The sequence below is a fragment of the Dendrobates tinctorius genome, unplaced genomic scaffold, assembly GCF_039654945.1.
Source record: "Dendrobates tinctorius isolate UK_male_01 unplaced genomic scaffold, ASM3965494v1 ptg000034l, whole genome shotgun sequence".
NCBI lineage: Eukaryota > Metazoa > Chordata > Amphibia > Anura > Dendrobatidae > Dendrobates > Dendrobates tinctorius.
In genome coordinates this window covers 6,113,973-6,140,934 of record NW_027361702.1, presented here as the reverse complement: position 1 = coordinate 6,140,934, position 26,962 = coordinate 6,113,973, and the positions used below count along the sequence as shown (strand labels likewise).

The 26,962-nt window shown below is 43.2% G+C and overlaps 1 protein-coding gene across 1 annotated transcript in view; it reads left to right on the top strand.

The window, feature by feature from the left end:
- The first annotated feature begins 5,801 nt into the window (after window positions 1-5,801).
- The window catches only part of LOC141087505 (Krueppel-like factor 5), a 153,539-nt gene continuing 132,378 nt past the window's right edge, over window positions 5,802-26,962 (top strand). Inside the window, exon 1 of the mRNA XM_073573046.1 lies at window positions 5,802-6,056. Coding sequence (XP_073429147.1) covers window positions 5,907-6,056 — 150 coding nt within the window. The 5' untranslated portion in view covers window positions 5,802-5,906. The remainder of the gene's footprint in view (window positions 6,057-26,962) is intronic.

The following is a 26,962-nucleotide window of genomic DNA, read 5'->3' as shown; positions in this document are numbered from 1 at the left end:
GCAGGGTGTCAATACTTTTGGCCACAACTGTATATACCAAAATGGGGACATATATACCAGAATTGGCCCAGGATAGGGGACATAAACAGGATGGGGAACATATTTACCAGGAACTGGCCCAGGATGGGAGGCATATATATCAGAATGGGGACATATATACCAGGATGGACCCAAGATGGGAGACATATATACCAGGATGGGCCCAGGATAGGGGACATAAACAGTATGGGTAACATATTTACCAGGAACTGGCCCAGGATGGGAGACGTATATACCAGAATGGGGACATATATACCAGGATGGACCCAAGATGGGAGACATACAGTATATACCAGGATGGGCCCAGGATAGGGGACATAAACACCAGGATGGGGGACAAAATACCAGGAAGGGGCACATATATTTCTTTAATGGGGGGACTTATATACCAGGATGAAGGACATACATGCCAGGATGGGCCCATGATGAGGGACATATACACTGATAAACAAAAGGTAGCAATGTTTTGAACTTCTGACTTTCAGGCTCCATATTTCACCATCCACTGTTACTTTGAACGTGAGACTACCAACATTTAATAGACAATCACCTTGGCTATTTCATATATGAATTTGACTTGCAACTATTTAGCATATGATTAGTTATGCAGATTCTTGTTATGATGCTGCATTGTTAGTTCTGTTCTGGCATGACAAATATAGCAGTGGAAGTGGCTCATATGCTTCGCAATAGTGAGATCACAAACATCCATGCAAGCACCATGCAGTGCATGTTACACAAGTTCTGGAACGGTGGCCCGAAAAAAGGTGAAGAAGCCTCGACTTCAATATCAACTTAAGATGCATTGGCTTAAGTTTGTAAAAAAAAGTCCGAAAAGTGGCCAGTAGAAGAAGATTGGAAACGGGTGATTTCGAGCAATGAGACAAAAGTAAAAAAAACTAGGCTCTGATGGATGCAAATGGGCCTGGAAGAAACAAGATAAAAAAGCGGATAACGGATGGAGAAATTGAAAGAACTGACAATTTCAGTGATGGAAGACTGATGATATTGGCATGTTTCACAGCCAAAGACATTGAATACTTTACCAGGATCCATGGTGTTTTCCATGCTGAGCTATAGGTGAGTATCCTACAAGATGATTTACTTCGTACAAAGCATATGTTGAGACTGACGAAGAAGTGGCTCAATGACATTGAAATAGAGGTGCTGGATTGTCCCCCGCAGTCCCCAGACCTCAACCCAATCAAATACTTGTGGGTAGAAGTGAAGAAAACTCTGTATACATACTGAAGTGAGGCGACCAGTATGTACCAACTTTGGGAGCATGGAGAAGAGACCTGAGATCAGATTTCAGTCGAGACATGCTTGAATTTGATTGAGAGCTGCCCAGAAGGATTCAGGAAGCGTTGAAAGCCAAAGGTGGATTTACAAAATAATGACAAAATAATACAAATTAAAATTTTTAGGACCAAAACAGTAATAATGCAGTGACATGACAAGAATCTGCATAACTAATCATATGTTAAATATTTGCAAGTCAAATTTATCTATGAGATATCCAAGATGATTGTTTATAAAATGATGGCAGTCTGAAGTTCAAAGCAGAAGTGGATGCTGAGATATGGAGCCTGAAGGACAAGCATTGTTACTCTATTGCTCGTCAGTGTATATCAGGATGAGGGACATATGTACTAGGATGGGCCCAAGATGGGAGACATACAGTGGGGCAAAAAAGTATTTAGTCAGTCAGCAATAGTGCAAGTTCCACCACTTAAAAAGATGAGAGGCGTCTGTAATTTACATCATAGGTAGACCTCAACTATGGGAGACAAACTGAGAAAAAAAAATCCAGAAAATCACATTGTCTGTTTTTTTTTCATTTTATTTGCATATTATGGTGGAAAATAAGTACTTGGTCAGAAACAAGCAATCAAGATTTCTGGCTCTCACAGACCTGTAACTTCTTCTTTAAGAGTCTCCTCTTTCCTCCACTCATTACCTGTAGTAATGGCACCTGTTTAAACTTGTTATCAGTATAAAAAGACACCTGTGCACACCCTCAAACAGTCTGACTCCAAACTCCACTATGGTGAAGACCAAAGAGCTGTCAAAGGACACCAGAAACAAAATTGTAGCCCTGCACCAGGCTGGGAAGACTGAATCTGCAATAGCCAACCAGCTTGGAGTGAAGAAATCAACTGTGGGAGCAATAATTAGAAAATGGAAGACATACAAGACCACTGATAATCTCCCTCGATCTGGTGCTCCACGCAAAATCCCACCCCGTGGGGTCAGAATGATCACAAGAACGGTGAGCAAAAATCCCAGAACCACGCGGGGGGACCTAGTGAATGAACTGCAGAGAGCTGGGACCAATGTAACAAGGCCTACCATAAGTAACACACTACGCCACCATGGACTCAGATCCTGCAGTGCCAGACGTGTCCCACTGCTTAAGCCTGTACATGTCCGGGCCCGTCTGAAGTTTGCTAGAGAGCATTTGGATGATCCAGAGGAGTTTTGGGAGAATGTCCTATGGTCTGATGAAACCAAACTGGAACTGTTTGGTAGAAACACAACTTGTCGTGTTTGGAGGAAAAAGAATACTGAGTTGCATCCATCAAACACCATACCTACTGTAAAGCATGGTGGTGGAAACATCATGCTTTGGGGCTGTTTCTCTGCAAAGGGGCCAGGACGACTGATCCGGGTACATGAAAGAATGAATGGGGCCATGTATCGTGAGATTTTGAGTGCAAACCTCCTTCCATCAGCAAGGGCATTGATGATGAAACGTGGCTGGGTCTTTCAACATGACAATGATCCAAAGCACACCGCCAGGGCAACGAAGGAGTGGCTTCGTAAGAAGCATTTCAAGGTCCTGGAGTGGCCTAGCCAGTCTCCAGATCTCAACCCTATAGAAAACCTTTGGAGGGAGTTGAAAGTCCGTGTTGCCAAGCGAAAAGCCAAAAACATCACTGCTCTAGTGGAGATCTGCATGGAGGAATGGGCCAACATACCAACAACAGTGTGTGGCAACCTTGTGAAGACTTACAGAAAACGTTTGACCTCTGTCATTGCCAACAAAGGATATATCACAAAGTATTGAGATGTAATTTTGTTTCTGACCAAATACTTATTTTCCACCATAATATGCAAATAAAATGAAAAAAAAACAGACAATGTGATTTTCTGGATTTTTTTTTCTCAGTTTGTCTCCCATAGTTGAGGTCTACCTATGATGTAAACTACAGACGCCTCTCATCTTTTTAAGTGGTGGAACTTGCACTATTGCTAACTGACTAAATACTTTTTTGCCCCACTGTATATACCAGGATGGGGGACATATATACAAGTACAAAGATGGGCCCAACATCAAAGACCTATATACCAGGATGAGCCCAGGATGGGGGACATACTGTATATACAGTGTACATATATATATATATATATATACAGTTAGGTCCATATATATTTGGACAGAGACAACATTTTTCTTATTTTGGTTCTAGACATTACCACAATGAATTTTAAACAAAACAATTCAGATGCAGTTGAAGTTCAGACTTTAAGCTTTCATTTGAAGGTACCCACATTAAAATTGGATGAAGGGCTTAGGAGTTTCAGCTCCTTAACATATGCCACCCTGTTTTTAAAGGGACCAAAAGTAATTGGACAATTGACTCCAAGGCTATTTCATGGACAGGTGTGGGCAATCCCTTCGTTATGTCATTCTCAATTAAGCAGATAAAAGGCCTGGAGTTGAGGTGTGGTGCTTGCATTTGGAAGGTTTTGCTGTGAAGGAAATAATCGGTCAAAGGAGCTCTCCATGCAGGTAAAACAAGCCATCCTTAAGCTGCAAAAACAGAAAAAACCATCCGAGAAATTGCTACAACATTAGGAGTGGCAAAATCTACAGTTTGGTACATCCTGAGAAAGAAAGAAAGCACTGGTGAACTCATGAATGCAAAAAGACCTGGGCGCTCACGGAAGACAACAGTGGTGGATGATCGCAGAATAATCTCCATGGTGAAGAGAAATCCCTTCACAACAGCCAACCAAGTGAACAACACTCTCCAGGAGGTAGGCGTATCAATATCCAAATCTACCATAAAGAGAAGACTGCATGAAAGTAAATACAGAGGGTTCACTGCACGGTGCAAGCCACTCATAAGCATCAAGAATCAAAAGGCTAGACTGGACTTTGCTAAAAAACATCTAAAAAAGCCAGCACAGTTCTGGAAGAACATTCTTTGGGCAGATGAAGCCAAGATCAACCTCTATCAGAATGATGGAAACATGGAAACAGAAAAGTATGGCGAAGGCCTGGTACAGCTCATGATCCAAAGCAAACCACATCATCTGTAAAACACGGCGGAGGCAGTGTGATGGCTTGGGCATGCATGGCTGCCAGTGGCACTGGGTCACTAGTCTTTATTGATGATGTGACACAGGACAGAAGCAGCCGAGTGAATTCTGAGGTATTCAGAGCCATACTGTGTGCTCAGATCCAGCCAAATGCAGCCAAATTGATTGGTCGTCGTTTCATACTACAGATAGACAATGACCCAAAACATAAACCCAAAGCAACCCAGAATTTTATTAAAGCAAAGAAGTGGAATATTCTTGAATGGCCAAGACAGTCACCTGAACTCAACCCAATTGAGCATGCATTTCACTTGTTAAAGACTAAACTTCAGACAGAAAGGCCCACAAACAAACAGCAACTGAAAACCACCGCAGTGAAGGCCTGGCAGAGCATCAAAAAGGAGGAAACACAGTGTCTGGTGATGTCCATGAGTTCAAGACTTCAGGCAGTCATTGCCAGCAAAGGGTTTTCAACCAAGTACTAGAAAAGAACATTTTATTTACATTTTTTTTTAATCTGTCCAATTACTTTTGGCCCCTTTAAAAACGGGGTGGCACATGTTAAGGAGCTGAAACTCCTAAACCCTTCATCCAATTTTAATGTGGATACCCTCAAATGAAAGCTGAAAGTCTGAACTTCCACTGCATTTGAATTGTTTTGTTGAAAATTCATTGTGGTAAAGTCTAGAACCAAAATTAGAAAAAAGGTTGTCTCTGTCCAATTATATATGGACCTAACTGTATTTATATAGATGGGGAACATAAAGCGAAAGAAGGATGAGGGACATATACACCAGCATGTACCCTGAATTGGGGACATATATGCCTGGAAGGGGCCCAGGATGGTGGACTTTAGTGCAGGATTGGAGACATTACTACATAATGGGGAAGAGGGGGCAACATATACCTGTATGTCCTTATAGGATTTACTGTAGAATGTTATAAGGGGCCATACATTTGACCAACATGCAGGTGATATTCCAGGCCCAAATTGTGCATTGGGGCCCATTGGACACTAGTTACATCAATGAGTAATAGTAAATCTCCCTTTTAACTTCTGAGCTTTCATTTGGATATTTTACATATATTTCTGTCTGCACATGTGAATATAGCCTAAAGGGCATAAAACATAAACGTAAGCAATGATCTGCAGAGTAATGTTTTCCCTGCATCTTTAGAGTAATGTGCAAAAGGTCAAGGCTTCACTCTAGAAATCATGACATGAATTGTAGATTTGTCTGGTGAGGTGACTTCTACCATCGCAGCCTCTGCACTCAGACAGGTAGACCTGCAAGCATTAGAAATACCTGAACTATTCTTCACGCTCATTGGCCGTACAAGACTAACCGGATCTCTCCATTGGCTTCTCATACCTGTCACTATGTCTTCATCCAACCCCTCATCAACTCCTCCCTCTCCAGGTAAAGGAAAGAAACCCTACACAGCTCGCTAATCCTCTAATTTCCACCCAAGGATCTAACTAAGGAAAAATACAGATTTTCTCAATCTCTTTCTATCCCTACATAGAGGGTCCAGGTATGACCCTGCAGACCAGTCCTAGCAACAGTGCTGTGTATTCCCAACTAAAGCCAGTGAATATGTCTGGAGAAAGCGTGGAAGACAATGCTGTGTTCGAGGATATCAAGCCTTCTATAAGGATGCTGGAAACCCAACCTGAGATCAGCCAGGTGAGAGTAATACGAACACACAAGTGCTGGACTGCTTGTTTCTTTAAGGTTCTGTTATTTCCTGTTGAAATTACTTTAGCAGCGTTCCTTTTATTGTCTTTCTTCTGTATTTTCTCTTACTTTCATTTCTCTTGAATTCAGGTTTATTATGTATAATGAAATGTGTAAATCTATCTCAATTGGCTTACACAGATCCTCTAAACTAGCTATTATCTATCTACAGTCTATCTATCTATCTATCTATCCCATATCTATCTACAGTCCATATATCTATCTATCTATCTTTCTATCTCTATATCTATCTCTATATCTATCTACAGTCTATCTATCTATCTATCTATCTATCTATTTATCTATCTATCCCATATCTATCTATTATCTATCTATCTAATCTATCTATTATCGAGCTATTAACTATCATCTATCCCATATCTATCTATCTATCTATCTATCTATCTATCTATCTATCTATCTATCTATTTATCATCTATCTATCTATTATCTATCTATGTATCTATCTAGTATCTATCTATCTATTTATCATCTATCTTTCTATCTATCTATCTATCTATCTATCTATCTATCTATCTATCTATCTATCTATCTATCTATGTATTACATATCTATTATCATCTATATATCTACCTATGTATTATCTATCTATCTATCTATCTATCTATCTATCTATCTATCTGTCTGTCTGTCTGTCTGTCTATCTATCATCTATATATGGAAGAAATGTATTGGGGTAAAGGTTTTTGCTATTTACGCTTCCTTTTACTTCTCTACATATTGACACATGTACTATACACATATATAAAGGTATACATGTATACACAACTTTCTGAAAGGTTTGCAGGTTGTGTTAGTGCTAGGAAAATGATAACAATTCTCAAACAGTTAAACCGCTGAAGAGTTTCTTTCTTTAATAGAATTTGACCCTTTAGACTCTTATATATAAATGTATTTTCTATGCCAGCTATGATGTACTTGATGGTGACTTTGGGATTGTAAAGGGAGCGGTTCATCCGAATTCTACGATGTAATGTCTGGAGTGACGTGCACATATTGTAGACTATTCCATGTGCCTGCGGCCGGTATCACAATGTACAGATTCCTTTTATTTAATAAATGCCTGAGGACAAGATAATGCATTTTTACCAGGGAGTGGAGACAAAAGCAGCATCTGGACAGGACGGCCCTCCGCCCTACCTGTTCAACTAGATTCTTCATGCACATGCAATAGCGTAAATCTATTTGGTCATATACGGAAGAAACGTTTTTACGTGATTTTAACTCTTTTGGACAATTTACTTAGCTCAGTTGAAAAAAGAAAATATCGATTTCAGGACCACAAGAATATACAGGCGGGATATACACTGATCCATCACTGATACCTATCCATGAATCCTAAGAAAACACATTAGTTTAATGGAGGAAGTACATAAATGTAGACACGGCTGAGACGATAGGGTACATCCTGTATATACAGAATTGCAATATGCCGTGCCTTTATATAATTAGTTTCTATACATTGATTCCTGTATACATTGATTCCTATATACGGCCCCAACACTGCAGACGCTCCGCATTGGCGTTCAGCCTGCAGTCCCCGGTGTGTAAGAGGGCATGCACGCGGGAGTGGCCGGTTAATGATTAAACCTCTTCCTATTGTAATATCACAATTTTACCTCATTCCTTATTGAAGATAAGAATTATTGCAGTTACGTGTCTGTGTAGAAAAATGAAAACATGTTCAGGTGCCATATATAAGCCTGACTACGTGCCTATGAAATGGTGGCTGGATAACACAATGGTTCTGGATAGCTGATGTGCAAGATCCAATGATGTCAAGTATAGCGTGGCACTACCACAAGGTGCACAAGTAGGTTACCCAGACCGAAGTGAATAATAAAGTAACTTGCCAAGTTACTTTATTATTCACCAAGATCCAATGATGGCCTGGAAGAGTTACCCCCGGTCTCGTGCAGCCGGGATCGTTATATTATTAGATCAAATTCTAATTTTTCAAGGGAACGATTAGAGGAGAAGTTAGAGAAAATCAGATATTTACGTGAAAAACATGGACCGTAATGGGCTTTTAAAAGGATTCTGACTACTGATCCACACTGCCCGAACCATGGGGAGCATGAGTCAGTCATTGGCTGTAGTGCAGCCATGAAACGCTCCAGAGAGCCTTGAAGGGCCGTCCCAGGGGTATGCTCCTTGAGTGACTAGTCCTAGACACAACTTTCTGGCATCTTCTCCCACCTGGTTCCCTATGACTGACAGGTCTCTCCTCATACAGATACATACAGGAGCGATACCTGTCAGTCATAGAAGAATAGGGCAGGGAGACGCCATGGACAAACCATTGGTGCAACCTGTGCAGGCATACAGGGGCCAAAGAGGCAAAAAGGGCTCACCTTCACCTATTGGACTTCAATAGTCGCACACCCTGTCCTTGCACAGGGGCAGTCTTTTGTCTATTATGGCCCCTGACCCAATGTCTGATTCTTATGGCCTGTGGTTGTGACACCATGAATACATGGTCTGGTTTCTCCTTATAGACAGGCCAGAGATTTACTTTGTCTTTATGGAGTATGAAGGCTTTGCTACAGCAATGTAAGCTCCATGCAGATTTCTATACTATAATTATGCTTACTTATTACGCTTTGCTCATATAGCGCTATCATATTCCACAGCACTGTGCAGACATCATCATTGCTGTCCCCGTTACTGCTCACCATCTACCTTCCCTATCAGTATACATGCATACTCCTTGCAGATGTTCTTCTTGGTGGAATTTAGATCCAAGCGCTCCAAAGCAACAGTGCTAACCACTGAGCCACCATACAATGCTATCCACTGAGCCACCGTACAGTGCCAACCATTGAGCCACCATACAATGCTATCCACTGAGCCACCGTACAGTGCCAACCATTGAGCCACCATACAATGCTATCCACTGAGCCACCGTACAGTGCTAAGCACTGAGCCACCATACAATGCTACACACTGAGCCACCGTACAGTGCTAATCATTGAGCCACCATACAATCCTATCCACTGAGCCACCGTACAGTGCTGAGCACTGAGCCACCATACAATGCTATCCACTGAGCCACCGTACAGTGCTAAGCACTGAGCCACCATACAATGCTAACCACTGAGCCACAAATACACCTAACAAGCCCATAGAAGTCTGTGGGTAATGGATTACGTGTTCTGCATAAATATTGGCTTATCTGAAATTCAATGCCTTAGATTGATTTTCTTTGTGTGGATTACCCGGGTTTTGTGATTGCTGTATTGTCACCAAGCCTATCTTGACTTGTACTGGTAGTAGTGCAAAATGTGGAGAAAGCCATGGAGCTTTGCTGCATATTCTTTCAGTTATTCTAGAAAAGGTTTCAAGACACGGGAAAGATAATTTATAAGATAACTTAAAAACACAACTTCTATTTTATAGATTCTCTTAAATTGAGTAAAAAAACATGAAACCTGCAAAATATATTTGCGATATTCCATAATTAACATCGGTCCAGACAGTTAAAATTCCTTAAAAACAATTTTATGTACATATTGTATATTTCTTCAATTGCTTTTAAAGATGTTATTTATACATACGGATTTATTCCAATTCTGCCCCATATAGGTACAAGGCTGCAATGTCATAGTGAGAGCCAAGCGTCGTATATGTACGCCATAGCTGGTGGCATCTAAGCGGTTCAACAGAGGGAGGCTAGCCACCCTGTAACACTAAGAGGAGGCATAGATGGCACGAGCCGCTGCGCTCAGTGATTGACAGCTGCAGTCGTGTGCTCTAGTCTTGATATTCATCCCTGCAGTCTGTAAACCAGCAATGCAGCAGCCAAACCGATAGTAATAGCTGCACCATTTTGTCCAAAGCAGCCGTTCTCCTGTAAAATCAAATCATTATTGAATGTGTAGCTAAGAAAAAAGTGGCATATGGGCTCCTTGGCACAGTTTGGCATTAGCATTATATGTGTAAATTTCACTTTGAATTTCAGCTAAATTCTAAACATTTTTTCACTTTTTTTTTTTTTTTTTACACTTTTTCTTGTATCTCTTATGTGCTATAAAGATTCTTTTAGGGAGAATGCCAAAAAAGGTATGACAAACACCACAAATAAAATGCTTTGTATGTAATATGCTTTTTTTCTCTTTCGCTACAGCATTAAATATCTCTTTTATGTTATGTTTCTTTGTGCCAATAACAATTCAATGAAAAATATATTTTTCAGCAAAATTTACATATTCGATCACATCAGTTACTCCATTCCATTTATGGTTTTATGACCTGTTTGCTGCTTTTGCTGCATTATCTTAAAGTGAACCTGACAGCTGATTCATGATGTGTGAACTATGGGTAACATGAAATAAAGTCCCGGGCCGTCACTCAAGCAGGTAGGATTTATTGTGAAACTAAAAAATAAAATTCAATTAAAAGCCGTCTGGAGACCATAAAATTCAAATGACTGGCCTAAAGAGACAATCTGCAGCAGTTTCTCCCCATCCCACTCCTCTCCAGTAACCCACGGTCACTCACCGGAAGAGGGGTGGAAAAACACATTTTCTTGAAATTAACTTTTCTGTTCTGTTAAAGAAAATTGATAAAAGAAAGTTGCCTAATACAGTACATGGAATCGGTAAGGTATACCATGTTTACAAAGGATGATCACAGCACACCAAATAAGCTGATTAATATATAAAGGGAATCTGTCAGCAGGATTTCACCCCCAAACTATTTGCATGTGCACATAGCTCTTTCAAAGACAAGTGCAGCAATATTCTTACATAGCCAGTCCGTTCCTCCATTACTGGGAAATAGTTAATATGCAAATGGTTATAGTAGATATCAATCCTCCGTCACTCCAGTTCTATTCTGTGCCCATTGCTGACTCCTCGTGCTTGACTGACCGCCTCTATACTGTGTGACTTCAGGTAAAGGAGTTGTCAGTCAAGCAAGAGGAGGCAGAGCTGAGTGGAGAATAGAACTGGAATGACAGACGCTTCAGATCTACCATAGCCCTTCAGCTTCATTTGCATATCAATTCATATATTGATTTCTCAGTAATGGAGGAATGGACTGACCATGTAAAGGTATTGCTGAACTTGTCTTTGAAAGAGCTATATGTGCATATAAGTAGTTTGCGGGGTGAAATCCTGCTGACGGATTCCCTTTAAAATACCACTTTGGTGTTTTTTCATTTCACCATTGGTTGGGTATTAGTAATATATGCTCAGAGCATGTTGTACAATACTACTGTATAGTACCGTCCTGTAATGTTTCCAGAGCCGCTTTGGTCCCCCTCTGCCATCTTGTGACCGCAGTTCTGAGTTGCCAGAGATCACTGCCAACCATTACTTTCTCTCTTATTGTAAGTTTATGAGAGCTATGTCTGACACTCTTAGACTTACATTGAGAAGTGACTTCCGATCTGCACAGCAAACAATGGAGTGATCCAGCTGGTCATAACTGAGGTCATGTGGTCCAGAATAAGACCAGAAGGAAATGGCAGAGGATGCCACCAGTAAGTACATTACTACATACGCAGAACATGCATCATTTATAGCAAACTAGTGGTGAAATGTAAAAAATTTAAAAACCGAGTTATTAATTCCTAAATGTGCATGAAGTTTTCAAAGAACTGGTACATTTATATAATGTGAATGCTGTGACTTTCATTCTGGGGTGAAGATGGTGGAAAACTTAGCCTTGGGCAATAGATTAAAATACTTATAACTTGATTATACTTAATACATTCTGCTAGCGAGAGTATTTTTGATTACAGGGCAAAAAAAAGTTATTCGATTATGCAGTTAAAAAGGCTTCGGGCAACATTCCAGATCTATGATGTATGCAAGCTAGCAACATGCAAAACAAAGTATACCATAAAAAGGGAGCTGTAGTCTGCTTCACGACCAAAGCCAGGCTGCTAATGTGTATGGAGCACTTCATTTATTGGGGTCCTTCACTTAAATTGGGCTTCTCATCAACTCCAGAAAAAGTTGATGTTGCTTGCACCTTTTAAAAGGAACCTGTCACCAGTTTTGTCCTGTGTCAACTAAAACTATTATCTTAATCAGTGCCTGTGCTGCAGTCCATCAGTGGTTAAATAACCCCAGAATCCCTCCAAATAACCCCCTAAAAAAATTTTTTTTGAAGATATCTCACACTGAATGTTATTCTTGTTGGGCCACTCCAAAGAGAGGCATTTCTACGGTCTCCATCTCTCCTCCTGGCTTGTCCATCTCTCCTCCTTGCTCCTCTATCCCTCCTTCCGGGTTCTCTATCCATCCTCCCAGCTTCTCCATCCATCCTCCGGATTTCTCCATCCCTCCTCCCGGCTTCTCTATCCCTCCTCCCGGCTTCCCAAACCCACCTCCCAGGTTCTCCATCCCTCCTCCTGACTTCTCCATCTCTCCCCCCGGTCTCTCCATTCTTCCTCCCGACTTCTCTATTCATCCTCCCGGGTTCTCTAGCCATCCTCCCGCCTTCTCCATCCCTCCTCCCAGCTTCTCTATCCCTCTTCTAGGCTTCTCCAATCCTCCTCACAGCTTCTCTATCCCTCCTTCCTGTTTCTCAATCCATCCTCCCGGCTTCTCCATCTCTCATCCCGATTTCTCCATCCCTCCTCTTGGCATCTCTATCCTTCCTCCCGGCTTCCCAAACCCACCTCCCAGCTCCTCTATCCCTGCTCCCGACTTTTCCATCTCTCCTCCTGGTCTCTCCATCCCTCCTCCCGGCGTCTCTATCCATGCTCCCTGATTCTCCAACCCTCGTCTCGGCTTCTCCATCTCTCCTCCCGGCTTTTTCATCCCTCCTCTCTATCGCTCCTTCCAGCTTCTCCATCTCTCCTCTCTATTACTCCATCCCTACTCCCGGCTTCTCTATCCCTCCTCACAGCTTCTCTGTCCCTCCTCACAGCTTCTCTGTCTCTTCTCCTGGCTTCTCATCCTTCCTCCCTGCTTCTCTATCCCTCCTCCCAGCTTCTCTATCCCTCCTCACAGCTTCTCCATCCCTCCTCCTGGCTTCTCTATCCCTCCTCCTGGCTTCTCTATCCTTCCTCCTGGCTGCTGATAGCCATCCGTCTGCTGTAATTAACATAGATGACGCTTTTTGCATCATCCACATACCAGGATGAAATTTCGCGCCTGCGCAGAGATATCGCCGGCTCGTGCCTGTGCACTGTGCTCTGCTCTATTGCAAGCAGAGCCTAAGTCTTAATGGCGCATGCACATATCTGAACCTTGCATCCAAATACCTGCCTTACTGTTACTGGCTAATACCTTCTGCACACTGTCATATTTACTAGGCAGGCACATATTTACACATCTAATTTTATGTATAGAATTATAATAAAATACTAAGCTTTTACAATGCCAGCATAGTAGCAGTATATAATATACTATATATATTATAATATACATATACAATACTGTGAAAACTTTTAAGGCAGGTAAAGAAAAAAATGCTATTAAGTAAGAATGCTACCAAATATAGAATTGATAATAGTTTTTTTGATCAATTAACAAAATGCAAAGTGAATGAACAAAACAGAAATGTAAATCCCATCAATATTTGGTGTCACCTCCCTTGTGCCTTCAAAACAGCATTGATTCTTCCAGGTACACTTGTACAAATTCTACCAAATATGTGATAATTCTCATCATTTTTCTATGTATGTTAAGACACAATCATGAACTGAAACTGGAACAAATTTGGATTCTGAAAAGTATAATACACCATGGCAAGACTAAACACACAATGTAGTTATACTGCATCAGCAAGGTGTCTCCCAGGAAATAATTATGAAGCAGACTGGGGATTCAAAATGTGCTGTTCAAGCTCTTTTGAAGATGCTCTAAGAAAGGGAAAACATTGCGTACCATAGTAGCAGTGGTTAGCCAGATAAATTGTTATGGCTAAACTCCAGGGATCGAGCCCATTACCTCTAGCTGTGTGGTCGGTTTCTCTCTCTGTTGGACCATAGCCTGTGTTGTTTCTTTTTTACTTTTGCTTTGCTTTTCGGTGTTGCTTCTGTGCAGGTATTTTCACTTTCTCCTTGGTTTGTCCTAACACATCTTGGTAGGGGTTATTTATACCCTCCTAGCACATGCAGTCATGCAGTGAGTGTCTGCGGGCAACACTGAAGAACGATGGAAGTTCTTTGTAAGTTTGTGGCTGCATTTCTAAAGATGGAGTTGGGAATTTGGTCAAGAATAAAGGTGTCTTCATGCTGAGAAAAACAGTCAGTTACTGAACCGTCATGCAAGACCATCAGGGAGGTGTCTGAATGGCTCCAAATTTGTTCTGCAACAGAACAGCGACCCCAAACATCCAGCCAATGTCATTTAAGAACGATTTTCTGTGTAAGGCCGGTGTCCCACTTGCAATTGCAATGTGAGAAACTTGCGCAAGTCTCTAGCCTCAATACCCGGCACTGTCGCCGGCGGTTCGGACCGGAGCGTTCAGCTGCATGAAAATACATGCAGCTGCACACTCCGGTCATGAGTGACAAAGGGCGGTCACCAAATATTCATCTGATTTAAATTTCACTCTTGTTCATTGTCTTTGCATTTTATTGATAAAAGAGATCTATGAACACTTCTCTTGTAAAATCATTCTTTCTTTGCATTTTTTTACTCAAAACCTACATTTACACAGTATAATATATATATATATACACTCACTGGCCACTTTATTAGGTACACCATGCTAGTAAGGGGTTGGACCCCCTTTTGCCTTCAGAACTGCCTCAATTCTTCGTGTCAGAGATTCAACAAGGTGCTGGAAGCATTCCTCAGAGATTTTGGACCATATTGACATGATGGCATCACACAGTTGGCGCAGATTTGTCGGCTGCACATCCCTGATGCGAATCTCCCGTTCCACCACATCCCAAAGATGCTCTATTGGATTGAGATCTGGTGACTGAGGAGGCCATTTGAGTACAGTGAACTCATTGTCATGTTCAAGAAACCAATCTGAGATGATTCGAGCTTTATGACATGGCGCATTATCCTGCTGAAAGTAGCCATCAGATGTTGGGTACATTGTGGTCATAAAGGGATGGACATGGTCAGCAACAATACTCAGGTAGGCTGTGGCGTTGCAACGATGCTCAATTGGTACCAAGGGGCCCAAAGAGTGCCAAGAAAAAATTCCCCACACCATGACACCACCACCACCAGCCTGAACCGTTGATACAAGGCAGGATGGATCCATGCTTTCATGTTGTTTACGCCAAATTCTGACCCTACCATCCGAATGTCGCAGCAGAAATCGAGACTCATCAGACCAGGCAACGTTTTTCCAATCTTCTACTGTCCAATTTCGATGAGCTTGTGCAAATTGTAGCCTCAGTTTCCTGTTCTTAGCTGAGAGGAGTGGTACCCGGTGTGGTCTTCTGCTGCTGTAGCCCATCTGCCTCAAAGTTCGACGCACTGTGCGTTCAGAGATGCTCTTCTGCCTACCTTGGTTGTAACGGGTGGCAATTTGAGTCACTGTTGCCTTTCTATCAGCTCGAACCAGTCTGCCCATTCTCCTCTGACCTCTGGCATCAACAAGGCATTTCCGGCCACAGAACTGCCGCTCACTGGATTTTTTTTCTTTTTCGGACCATTCTCTGTAAACCCTAGAGATGGTTGTGCGTGAAAATCCCAGTAGATCAGCAGTTTCTGAAATACTCAGACCAGCCCTTCTGGCACCAACAATCATGCCATGTTCAAAGGCACTCAAATCACCTTTCTTCCCCATACTGATGCTCGGTTTGAACTGCAGGAGATTGTCTTGACCATGTCTACATGCCTAAATGCACTGAGTTGCCGCCATGTGATTGGCTGATTAGAAATTAAGTCTTAACACACAGTTGGACAGGTGTACCTAATAAAGTGGCCAGTGAGTGTATATATATATACTGTATATATAAATCGTGTTTCAGCATTCATAAGCTTTTATCATGTGTGTATATATTAAAACCTGCATGGCAACAAAAAGAGAATACAAATTTGATACACAATAGAAAAGAAATTCGGAGTATTCATCTGCAAATATGCAGACGTGGAACATGACTAGGTTTCACAATCTCACTTACCACCATTTACACCTATTGCACTGTCGCATTTACATGTTGTTTTCCTTTCCTATTTGGTCCATCACGGTTTCAGAAGAGTATTGATTGCTAGGTAATAGGGATACTGGAAACATCATATACGTCTGTGACATTATACAAAGTGGAGACACCTTCTTTCCTTATCAGTTTGACTTAACAAAATTAGACAACTTGTTTTGTTTTCTCTATATGTTACAATACAGTGGTTTATATACAGTATATATATATATATATATATATATATATATACACACATATACAGATACATAGATATATACTGTATTTGGACACACCTTCTCATTCAAAGAGTTTTCTTTATTTTCATGACTATGAAAATTGTAGATTCACTCTGAAGGCATCAAAACTATGAATTAATACATGTGGAATTATATAATTAACAAAAAAGTGTGAAACAACTGAAAATATGTCTTATATTCTAGGTTCTTCAAAGTAGCCACCTTTTGCTTTGATTACTGCTTTGCACACTCTTGGCATTCTCTTGAAGCAGCTTGCTTCTCATAAATTTTGAAGGAGTCACACTTAAATGCAACATAGTTTTTTAAGCTGGTCAGTGATGCCAGAGCAGTGTTTAGACTGAGTTTTGCGTGTTGTAGAGTTTTACTAGTAGCTACTGTTCTTTGCAGGATATCATTCCAGAAGGTGATGTTAATACCAATTTCAATCTGATTCATTTGTCTTAACAGTCCTTCTGCTTCACACTGTACACAGCTTTTTTCTTCAAAGTCATCAGCAATCTGTTTAAGTACATCTTTAATCTGCTGATAGTCATGCTTAAGGGCCTTAGTAGTATCAGCTCTGCAGGACCAACACGTTGTTGTGACATGTTTGAGAGTCAATGCTGTTGCTGAGTCAATATTTTTCCAAGCCTCAGTCAGGAGATGATGCCGATGCATTGAAACTGTGAAGAAGAGGAACAGCTTTTCAAGGAAGTCAAAAAATGTACTGCACTCGAGCAGCTTTCTACAGCATTTTTAGCAACCAGATTTAAAGAGTGTGCTGTACAAGGAATCCAGGATGCAAGATTTTTCTTCTCTCTGACTTTGGCTTGCAGGCCATTGTATTTGCCACTCAATGCAGATGCATTGTCATAACTTTGACCGCGGCAATTTCCCGGGTCTAAATCATGTCTCTTCAAAAATTCCAAGGCATTGAACATGTCTTGAGCGCCGTGGCCTTTGTTTGCCATGAATGTTGCAAAGCATTCCACAGGGCCATCTTTCTCCATATACCTCAATACAAGAATCATAGAATCATAGAATCGTAGAGTTGGAAGGGACCTCCTGGGCCATCTGGTCCAACCCCCTGCTCAAAGCAGGATTCGCTAAATCATCCCAGTCAGATGTCTGTCCAGCCTCTGTTTGAAGACTTCCATTGAAGGAGAACTCACCACTTCTCGTGGCAGCTTGTTCCACTCATTGATCACTCTAACTGTCAAAAAGTTTTTTCTAATATCTAATCTGTGTCTCCTCCCATTCAGTTTCATCCCATTGCTTCTAGTCTTTCCTTGTGCAAATGAGAATAAAGTTGATCCTTCTACAATGTGACAGCCCTTTAGGTATTTGTAGACAGCTATTAAGTCTCCTCTCAGTCTTCTCTTTTGCAAACTAAACAATCCCAAATCCTGCAACCTTTCCTCATAAGACAGGGTTTGCAGACCGGTCACCATTCTGGTTGCTCTTTTCTGAACTTGCTCCAGTTTGTTGATGTCTTTTTTAAAATGTGGTGCCCAAAACTGGACACAATATTCCAGATGAGGTCAGACCAAAGAGGAGTAGAGGGAAATAATGACTTCATGTGATCTAGACTGTATGCTTCTGTTAATACATCCTAGAATTACATCCAAAGGTTAGTTGGTCAACGTGAGCTGCATTGGGTGTGGAATACAAAGAGATGGAGTAGTATTTTGATTTGTTAACTCGAGAAATAATTTCTCTGAGGACTTGTTCACCCATTACATTGATAATTTCTTCCATAATTGTAGATGACAGGTAGTTTGTATGAATCTTGCTACGATTGGCTTGAGTTTTGATATGCTGTGCAAGAAAGTCGTCGTACTGGGCGATGAGTTCAAGAATGCCCAGAAAGTTTCCATTTCTAGGTGATCCAACCAATTCGTTATCTCCTCTAAATGCTAAGCCACGCTCTGCAATAAACTGAATAACATTTACTACTCGTTTCAATACTGACCTCCAATAATGCTCCTGAGCCTCGACCTGTCGTGTTAGCTCCGTATCAATTCGCCTAATCGCTTTTAAACTCATATTGAAAGCAATTGTAGAGTTCAGATGCTCTGCTGACTGCTCATGACTTTTTATACGTTCTTGTGAATGTTCCCAATCACAGAATCCATTAGAGACGAAAGCTGAGAAGACTCAGATGCTGTAATAAAGCACATAAATCTGAACGTGAAGCAGTAAATGCATCCTTTAGAGGGAGAGAAGCATAACCAATTCCTCGTTATGACTTCTTCATTATGATTTTGACGATGGAAAAGCCCAAGTGTGCACATTCTTGGAATATTGCGGTCCTTTCTAGTTTGCTGAACCGAGTGTGCAATGAACAAACTTTCATCACAGTGCTGGATTGTTGATACACCCCTTTTCAGCCAGTAATCTCGCATCTGTTCCGAAATAATGGATGGCCAAAGTCCAATGTCATTGCCCCCTGGTGGACCTTCAACTTTACCTTCTTCATAAGATGTGCCACTATCAGTCTCCTTTTCTTTATGTTCTTCAGTTGTACACGTTACTACTTCAGCCTTTCCTTTGCCAGGATCAACAACCATTTCCACTGAAGCATTGTCAGGTTGATCAGATTCTACAAGGTCATTACTCCTTTCTGACACTTGCCTTGAATGAACAGTGAAGAACTCGTCCAATTTTTTTTGTCTTCGCTATCTCTTCTGTTGATTTAATTGTTGCTTCTTTTGCCTTACGTCTTTTAGAAGCCACAGACTCAGACTCCCAAATTCTTGTGCGATGTCTGTGCCTATCTCCTCCACAATTGTCCATGATGGTAATCTAAAAGTAACAAAATTACCTTGTCAACCCTTGAAGTCCTGAAAGGGAGCTAAAGATTAAAATATGTACATATGTATATTGTAGAAATGTGGGCTGTCTATATCAAAGACTGCTGCTGGGATCTATGTGTCAGAGGCTGCTGCTGCTGGGCTGTATATGTATGAGAGGCTTCTGCTGGGCTGTATATGTATGAGAGGCAAGCTTTTGCTGGGCTGTATATGTATGAGAGGATTCTGCTGGGCTGTATATATATGAGGGGATGCTGCTGGGCTGTATATATATATATATATATAGTAAGGTAGCGCTGTCATTGAAGGTTGGGGACACTCGCTTGGCAGCCGAATAATCACGTCCGGCACGGGTTTTCCATAAAACAATAACAATCCAGGCGGTTTATTCAGGCATCATAAACCCGCAGCAGCAACATAAAGTTCATATAATCAGCATAGCGTTCATGACAGAGCTTCCCTCTGTTATCCCTGTGGTCACACAGGTTACGCAATGTCCCGCACACAGGCTCTTCTTAGCCTCACAGTTATATCCCCTCTCTGGGTTTACCTCATGGCTGCTTCAGCTTACTGCAGACAACCATTCCCTCCAGGGAACTATCAGGCATGTGCAACCATTAAACACAACACTTGCTGTCAGGAAGACAGCCCCATCTCTCTCAGACGGGACCTTCCAAAACGGACCAACCAGGTCCCAGCATTCACTCGATGTGACCTACCCTGGCCACCTTATATGGTCCGTAGCCATGCCCACCGGGACACATGGCTATGACCTCATCACAGGTCCTTCAACTACTCATACACACTTTACAATAGCGTTCTTAAACACACCCCCTGGGTGGGTTTGTAGGTAACTGGTCCTGCACATCTCACCAGCTACCTGGAGATTTCTCACTGACACATTGGAATAAAAGATCAGCTCTGCTGATCAGCACATAAGCAAGCCTCCATCCCAAGGCCACCAACCTTGAGATACATATCGATCCTTTAGCATCAAACTTGTGGGGTTGAACAGACAACATTACACCAGGATCTCATGACCGGGCACTCATTACACCCTGCCCCACAGGTCGAGAGAACCGTCTCCATCTGTCATACGGCCTCATCCCTACGTTAGGCCTCCCCCGCCCCCAGCGGTCAGAATATCGGTCATTGTCTTTGACCCTCCAGTCACGGTCTGTCTGTATTGTCAGTCACTGTTTAGCCACCATCCTTTCTCTATCTACACGTCTTGTAAAAAATGCTATCCCACCACGTCTAAGTTTGCTTTTCAGTGCATTAACCTCACGGTTCATTGCACCTGCTGTCTCTGTAACATCCTCCAGTTCACACTGTAATCTACGGTGCAACGTATTGGCACGTTGAGCCTCTTTCTCTGCTTCTTCCACCTGGCGTTTCAGCTGTTTCAGACGCACATCATTTCCCTCTGCCAGGTCTTTGTACTGCTCAGAACTATGCCTTTCATAAACCATTTGCCTTAGTACAACCTTCAGTTTTTTTCTCCGTACGACGTACTTGTTTGCTTGCAGATTGTCGCACTTTAATTTCCGCATCAAGCTGTTCCTCCAGTAGTGCAACCTTTGCCTTTAACTCCTTATTCTGGCAAACTAATTGCTGACAGGCACTCTCATTCTTCTGAGCATTACTACTTTCTGTCTTCAGATCAGCATTCATCTGGTCAACCTGAAGTGTGGCCTTTCTCAGCCTGTCATTGGCTAATTCAACGTTGCCGTGTTCTTCCTCCACTTCTTCCAGCTGAACAATGCGAGACTCTAACCACCTCTTTTCTTCCAAAGCCAGAGCATCTTTACCACTGTTGTTGGCAATCACATCAGCCAGTTCATCTCTTTACTGCTGTGCTTGCCTTTTAGCATGCTCTGCAGCAGCAAGCTTCTCTTGCATATGGATCATCTCTGCTTCCATACTCTCCAGTTTCTTCTTGTCTTCACTCTGTTCATCACTCAGGCCTGGCCGCTGTAAGTCTTCGTCCCACTTCTCCCGCAGAAGACCTCTTACAGTTTCTGTGAGTACTCCTACCTCTTCTCTGAGGGACTTATTCAGACCTTGCCACAATGCCAGGTGACCTTTGAGCTCGAAGACGTCTTTCTCTAGCTCTTCTAGTCTGTGCTCCCTCTCTCTCTCAGAGCCACAGTCACCCCTAGAGTCTGAGTCACGCCGATCATCCAAGAGAACCCTCCAGTTACCCTCTGACCGTGTGTCCACTCCAGTCATCTCATCTCCCAGCCCACCATCCGTCATGTCACGAGACGTCAGGTCCGTAAGTTGGGCAGATGTACCCCTTCTTCCGGTCACTTCTACAAATGACCTGTCCAGTTTAGCAGGCGTCATCGTCACAATGTCTGCTAACCCAACAGTAGGAACGTCTCCATCCTCCTGCCATATATCATCAAACAAGACAAAGTCCCGACCCCTCTCAAAGGCATGCACTAAGTTTGGTGGCATGCTACCACCTTGGCAGTTAACCCCCTTTGTCATCTCAATCAGGACTCTGTCCACCGTATAGTTCTCAATGGCCCCATGTTCACAGCGAACTCTGACGTTTTTCTCAGTCAGAGATAAAACGAGCGGAGTTCCTGTCAGAGTCACCTGACTCTTTGAGTCCAGTCTACCAGACACTCCTTCCCAGTGCAGCATCACGGTACACACCTGTGGCCCATCGTTATCTTGAAATTACATGCCGCACTCCTCAAAAGACATACACACACACTGCGGTTCCCCAGACAAGTCCACTGAGGTACCCAGTGCTGCCCCTTTTGAAAACTCGGCCCCTTTCTGGACCACCATCCCAATTTGGGTCACCGCCTCCCTCTGGGACTCCACCCCTTTTTGGGTTACCACCCCAATTTGGGTCACTGCCCCCTTCTGGGACTCCACCCCCTTTTGGGCTACCACCCCGATTTAGGCCACCACCCCCTTTCGGGATTTCCCCATGTCCATTCTGCAAGTCTTCTTAGACCACAGTTCGCACAACACAGTTTATGTCTCTTACGATACCACACAAGTCCTTGCTGGCACCACCACAGCTCCTGCTGTCACCGATCTCCGACACCTCCGGCTACAGCTCACATGCAGCTGCTGGTGTCACCTTCGTAACCCCGCCAAGTTACCGGAAGCCGCTTGTCCCCTACGTAACTCCGCCGAGTTACAGAGAGCCGCTTGTCACCTTCTTGACTCCCACTGAGCCACTGCAGCTGAGTTGAGACAAGAGAAAAAAAAACACACCACCAAAACTCACGTGTCCTGTCTGTGTGCTACTCAGGACGTTCCATCTCCACCTGAGACCGTCCAATATACAGGGTGTACCGGGTGCTATTCAGTGAGCCGACCCTCCTCCCAGGGTTTCCCAACACACTGGCCTCACCAGGTCCAGGGGCTCAGCGAGTGCTCTTCAGGACATCCATCTCCTCCTGAGACTGCCCAACACTCACGCCTCACCAGGTCCAAGGTCATACCACGTGCTCCAGGGATCCGATTCTTCTCCCAGAACCTCCCAACTCTGACCCTCCAGGACCTTGCTCACTGAACCCTCCAGGTACACAGTTTTTCCCACTGACCCCAGTCAGTACAACACGAACACCTGTCCGTTACCTGTGTTGGCCACACAGGTCCTCGGGTACCTCTCATCCACAGAGGCACCCTATCACAATCCACAGTCTCTTTCTCTGACCCCGGTCAGCATATCACATGGCTTTCACGACCGTCACCTGCTGGCTGCGCAGGTTCTCGGACCCCTCTGCCGCAGAGGTGTCCTACCTATAAGTCTTTTCCACTGACCCCGGTCAGCATGTCACACAGCTTTCACAACCGTCAGCCCTCCTGGCTCAGTGTTGCCAGCACTGCACCATGTGCTTTTGGAAACCGTTGCCCTTAGCAACCAAATTTTGCAGTCCTCTTCCGTTGCTCCTAGCAACAAGGCTACAACACTGCCCTTTGCATTTCTCCACCAATTGTAAGGTAGCGCTATCATTCAAAGTTGGGGACACTCGCTTGGCAGCCAAATAATCATGTCCGACACGGGTTTTCCATAAAACAATAACAATCCATGCGGTTTATTCAGGCATCATAAACCCACAGCAGCAACATAAAGTTCATATAATCAGCATAGCGTTCATGACAGAGCTTCCCTCTGTTATCCCTGTGGTCACACAGGTTACGCAATGTCCCACACACAGGCTCTTCTTAGCCTCACAGTTATAGCCCCTCTCTGGGTTTACCTCATGGCTGCTTCAGCTTACTGCAGACATCCATTCCCTCCAGGGAACTATCAGGCACGTGCAGCCATTAAACACAGCATTCACTTGCTGTCAGGAAGACAGCCCCATCTCTCTCAGATGGGACCTTCCAAAACGGACCAACCAGGTCCCAGCATTCACTCCATGTGACCTACCTTGGCCACCTTATATGGTCCGTAGCCATGCCCACTGGGTCACATGGCTATGACCTTATCATAGGTCCTTCAACCACTCATACACACTTTACAATAGCGTTCTTAAACACACCCCCTGGGTGGATTTGTAGGTAACTGGTCCAGCCCATCTCACCAGCTACCTGGAGACTTCTCCCTGACACATTGGAATGAAAGATCAGCTCTGCTGATCAGCACATAAGCAAGCCTCAATCCCAAGGCCACCCACCTTGAGATACATAATGATCCTTTAGCACCCTGCTCCTGTTACCACTCTGGACAAGGTTATCTGTTCATGCTGGGACACCCACACAGCGCCCCCTAGCGGACACAGTGGTCACTACACCACAACATATATATATATATATATATATATACACTCACTGGCCACTTTATTAGGTACACCTGTCCAACTGTGTGTTAAGACTTAATTTCTAATCAGCCAATCACATGGCGGCAACTCAGTGCATTTAGGCATGTAGACATGGTCAAGACAATCTCCTGCAGTTCAAACCGAGCATCAGTATGGGGAAGAAAGGTGATTTGAGTGCCTTTGAACGTGGCATGATTGTTGGTGCCAGAAGGGCTGGTCTGAGTATTTCAGAAACTGCTGATCTACTGGGATTTTCACGCACAACCATCTCTAGGGTTTACAGAGAATGGTCCGAAAAAGAAAAAAAATCCAGTGAGCGGCAGTTCTGTGGGCGGAAATGCCTTGTTGATGCCAGAGGTCAGAGGAGAATGGGCATACTGGTTCGAGCTGATAGAAAGGCAACAGTGACTCAAATTGCCACCCGTTACAACCAAGGTAGGCAGAAGAGCATCTCTGAACGCACAGTGCGTCGAACTTTGAGGCAGATGGGCTACAGCAGCAGAAGACCACACTGGGTACCACTCCTCTCAGCTAAGAACAGGAAACTGAGGCTACAATTTGCACAAGCTCATCGAAATTGGACAGTAGAAGATTGGAAAAACGTTGCCTGGTCTGATGAGTCTCGATTTCTGCTGCGACATTCGGATGGTAGGGTCAGAATTTGGCGTAAACAACATGAAAGCATGGATCCATCCAGCCTTGTATCAACGGTTCAGGCTGGTGGTGGTGGTGTCATGGTGTGGGGAATTTTTTCTTGGCACTCTTTGGGCCCCTTGGTACCAATTGAGCATCGTTGCAACGCCACAGCCTACCTGAGTATTGTTGCTGACCATGTCCATCCCTTTATGACCACAATGTACCCAACATCTGATGGCTACTTTCAGCAGGATAATGCGCCATGTCATAAAGCTCGAATCATCTCAGATTGGTTTCTTGAACATGACAATGAGTTCACTGTACTCAAATGGCCTCCTCAGTCACCAGATCTCAATCCAATAGAGCATCTTTGGGATGTGGTGGAACGGGAGATTCGCATCAGGGATGAGCAGCCGACAAATCTGCGCCAACTGTGTGATGCCATCATGTCAATATGGTCCAAAATCTCTGAGGAATGCTTCCAGCACCTTGTTGAATCTCTGCCACGAAGAATTGAGGCAGTTCTGAAGGCAAAAGGGGGTCCAACCCGTTACTAGCATGGTGTACCTAATAAAGTGGCCAGTGAGTGTATATATACTGTATATGGGGCTGCTGCTGGGCTGTATATATTAGGAGCTGCTACGGGGCTGTATATACAGTGGGGCAAAAAAGTATTTAGTCAGTCAGCAATAGTACAAGTTCCACCACTTAAAAAGATGAGAGGCGTCTGTAATTTACATCATAGGTAGACCTCAACTATGGGAGACAAACTGAGAAAAAAAAATCCAGAAAATCACATTGTCTGTTTTTTTTTCATTTTATTTGCATATTATGGTGGAAAATAAGTATTTGGTCAGAAACAAGCAATCAAGATTTCTGGCTCTCACAGACCTGTAACTTCTTCTTTAAGAGTCTCCTCTTTCCTCCACTCATTACCTGTAGTAATGGCACCTGTTTAAACTTGTTATCAGTATAAAAAGACACCTGTGCACACCCTCAAACAGTCTGACTCCAAACTCCACTATGGTGAAGACCAAAGAGCTGTCAAAGGACACCAGAAACAAAATTGTAGCCCTGCACCAGGCTGGGAAGACTGAATCTGCAATAGCCAACCAGCTTGGAGTGAAGAAATCAACTGTGGGAGCAATAATTAGAAAATGGAAGACATACAAGACCACTGATAATCTCCCTCGATCTGGTGCTCCACGCAAAATCCCACCCCGTGGGGTCAGAATGATCACAAGAACGGTGAGCAAAAATCCCAGAACCACGCGGGGGGACCTAGTGAATGAACTGCAGAGAGCTGGGACCAATGTAACAAGGCCTACCATAAGTAACACACTACGCCACCATGGACTCAGATCCTGCAGTGCCAGACGTGTCCCACTGCTTAAGCCTGTACATGTCCGGGCCCGTCTGAAGTTTGCTAGAGAGCATTTGGATGATCCAGAGGAGTTTTGGGAGAATGTCCTATGGTCTGATGAAACCAAACTGGAACTGTTTGGTAGAAACACAACTTGTCGTGTTTGGAGGAAAAAGAATACTGAGTTGCATCCATCAAACACCATACCTACTGTAAAGCATGGTGGTGGAAACATCATGCTTTGGGGCTGTTTCTCTGCAAAGGGGCCAGGACGACTGATCCGGGTACATGAAAGAATGAATGGGGCCATGTATCGTGAGATTTTGAGTGCAAACCTCCTTCCATCAGCAAGGGCATTGATGATGAAACGTGGCTGGGTCTTTCAACATGACAATGATCCAAAGCACACCGCCAGGGCAACGAAGGAGTGGCTTCGTAAGAAGCATTTCAAGGTCCTGGAGTGGCCTAGCCAGTCTCCAGATCTCAACCCTATAGAAAACCTTTGGAGGGAGTTGAAAGTCCGTGTTGCCAAGCGAAAAGCCAAAAACATCACTTCTCTAGAGGAGATCTGCATGGAGGAATGGGCCAACATACCAACAACAGTGTGTGGCAACCTTGTGAAGACTTACAGAAAACGTTTGACCTCTGTCATTGCCAACAAAGGATATATCACAAAGTATTGAGATGAAATTTTGTTTCTGACCAAATACTTATTTTCCACCATAATATGCAAATAAAATGAAAAAAAAACAGACAATGTGATTTTCTGGATTTTTTTTTCTCAGTTTGTCTCCCATAGTTGAGGTCTACCTATGATGTAAATTACAGACGCCTCTCATCTTTTTAAGTGGTGGAACTTGCACTATTGCTGACTGACTAAATACTTTTTTGCCCCACTGTATATATAAGGGGCTGCTG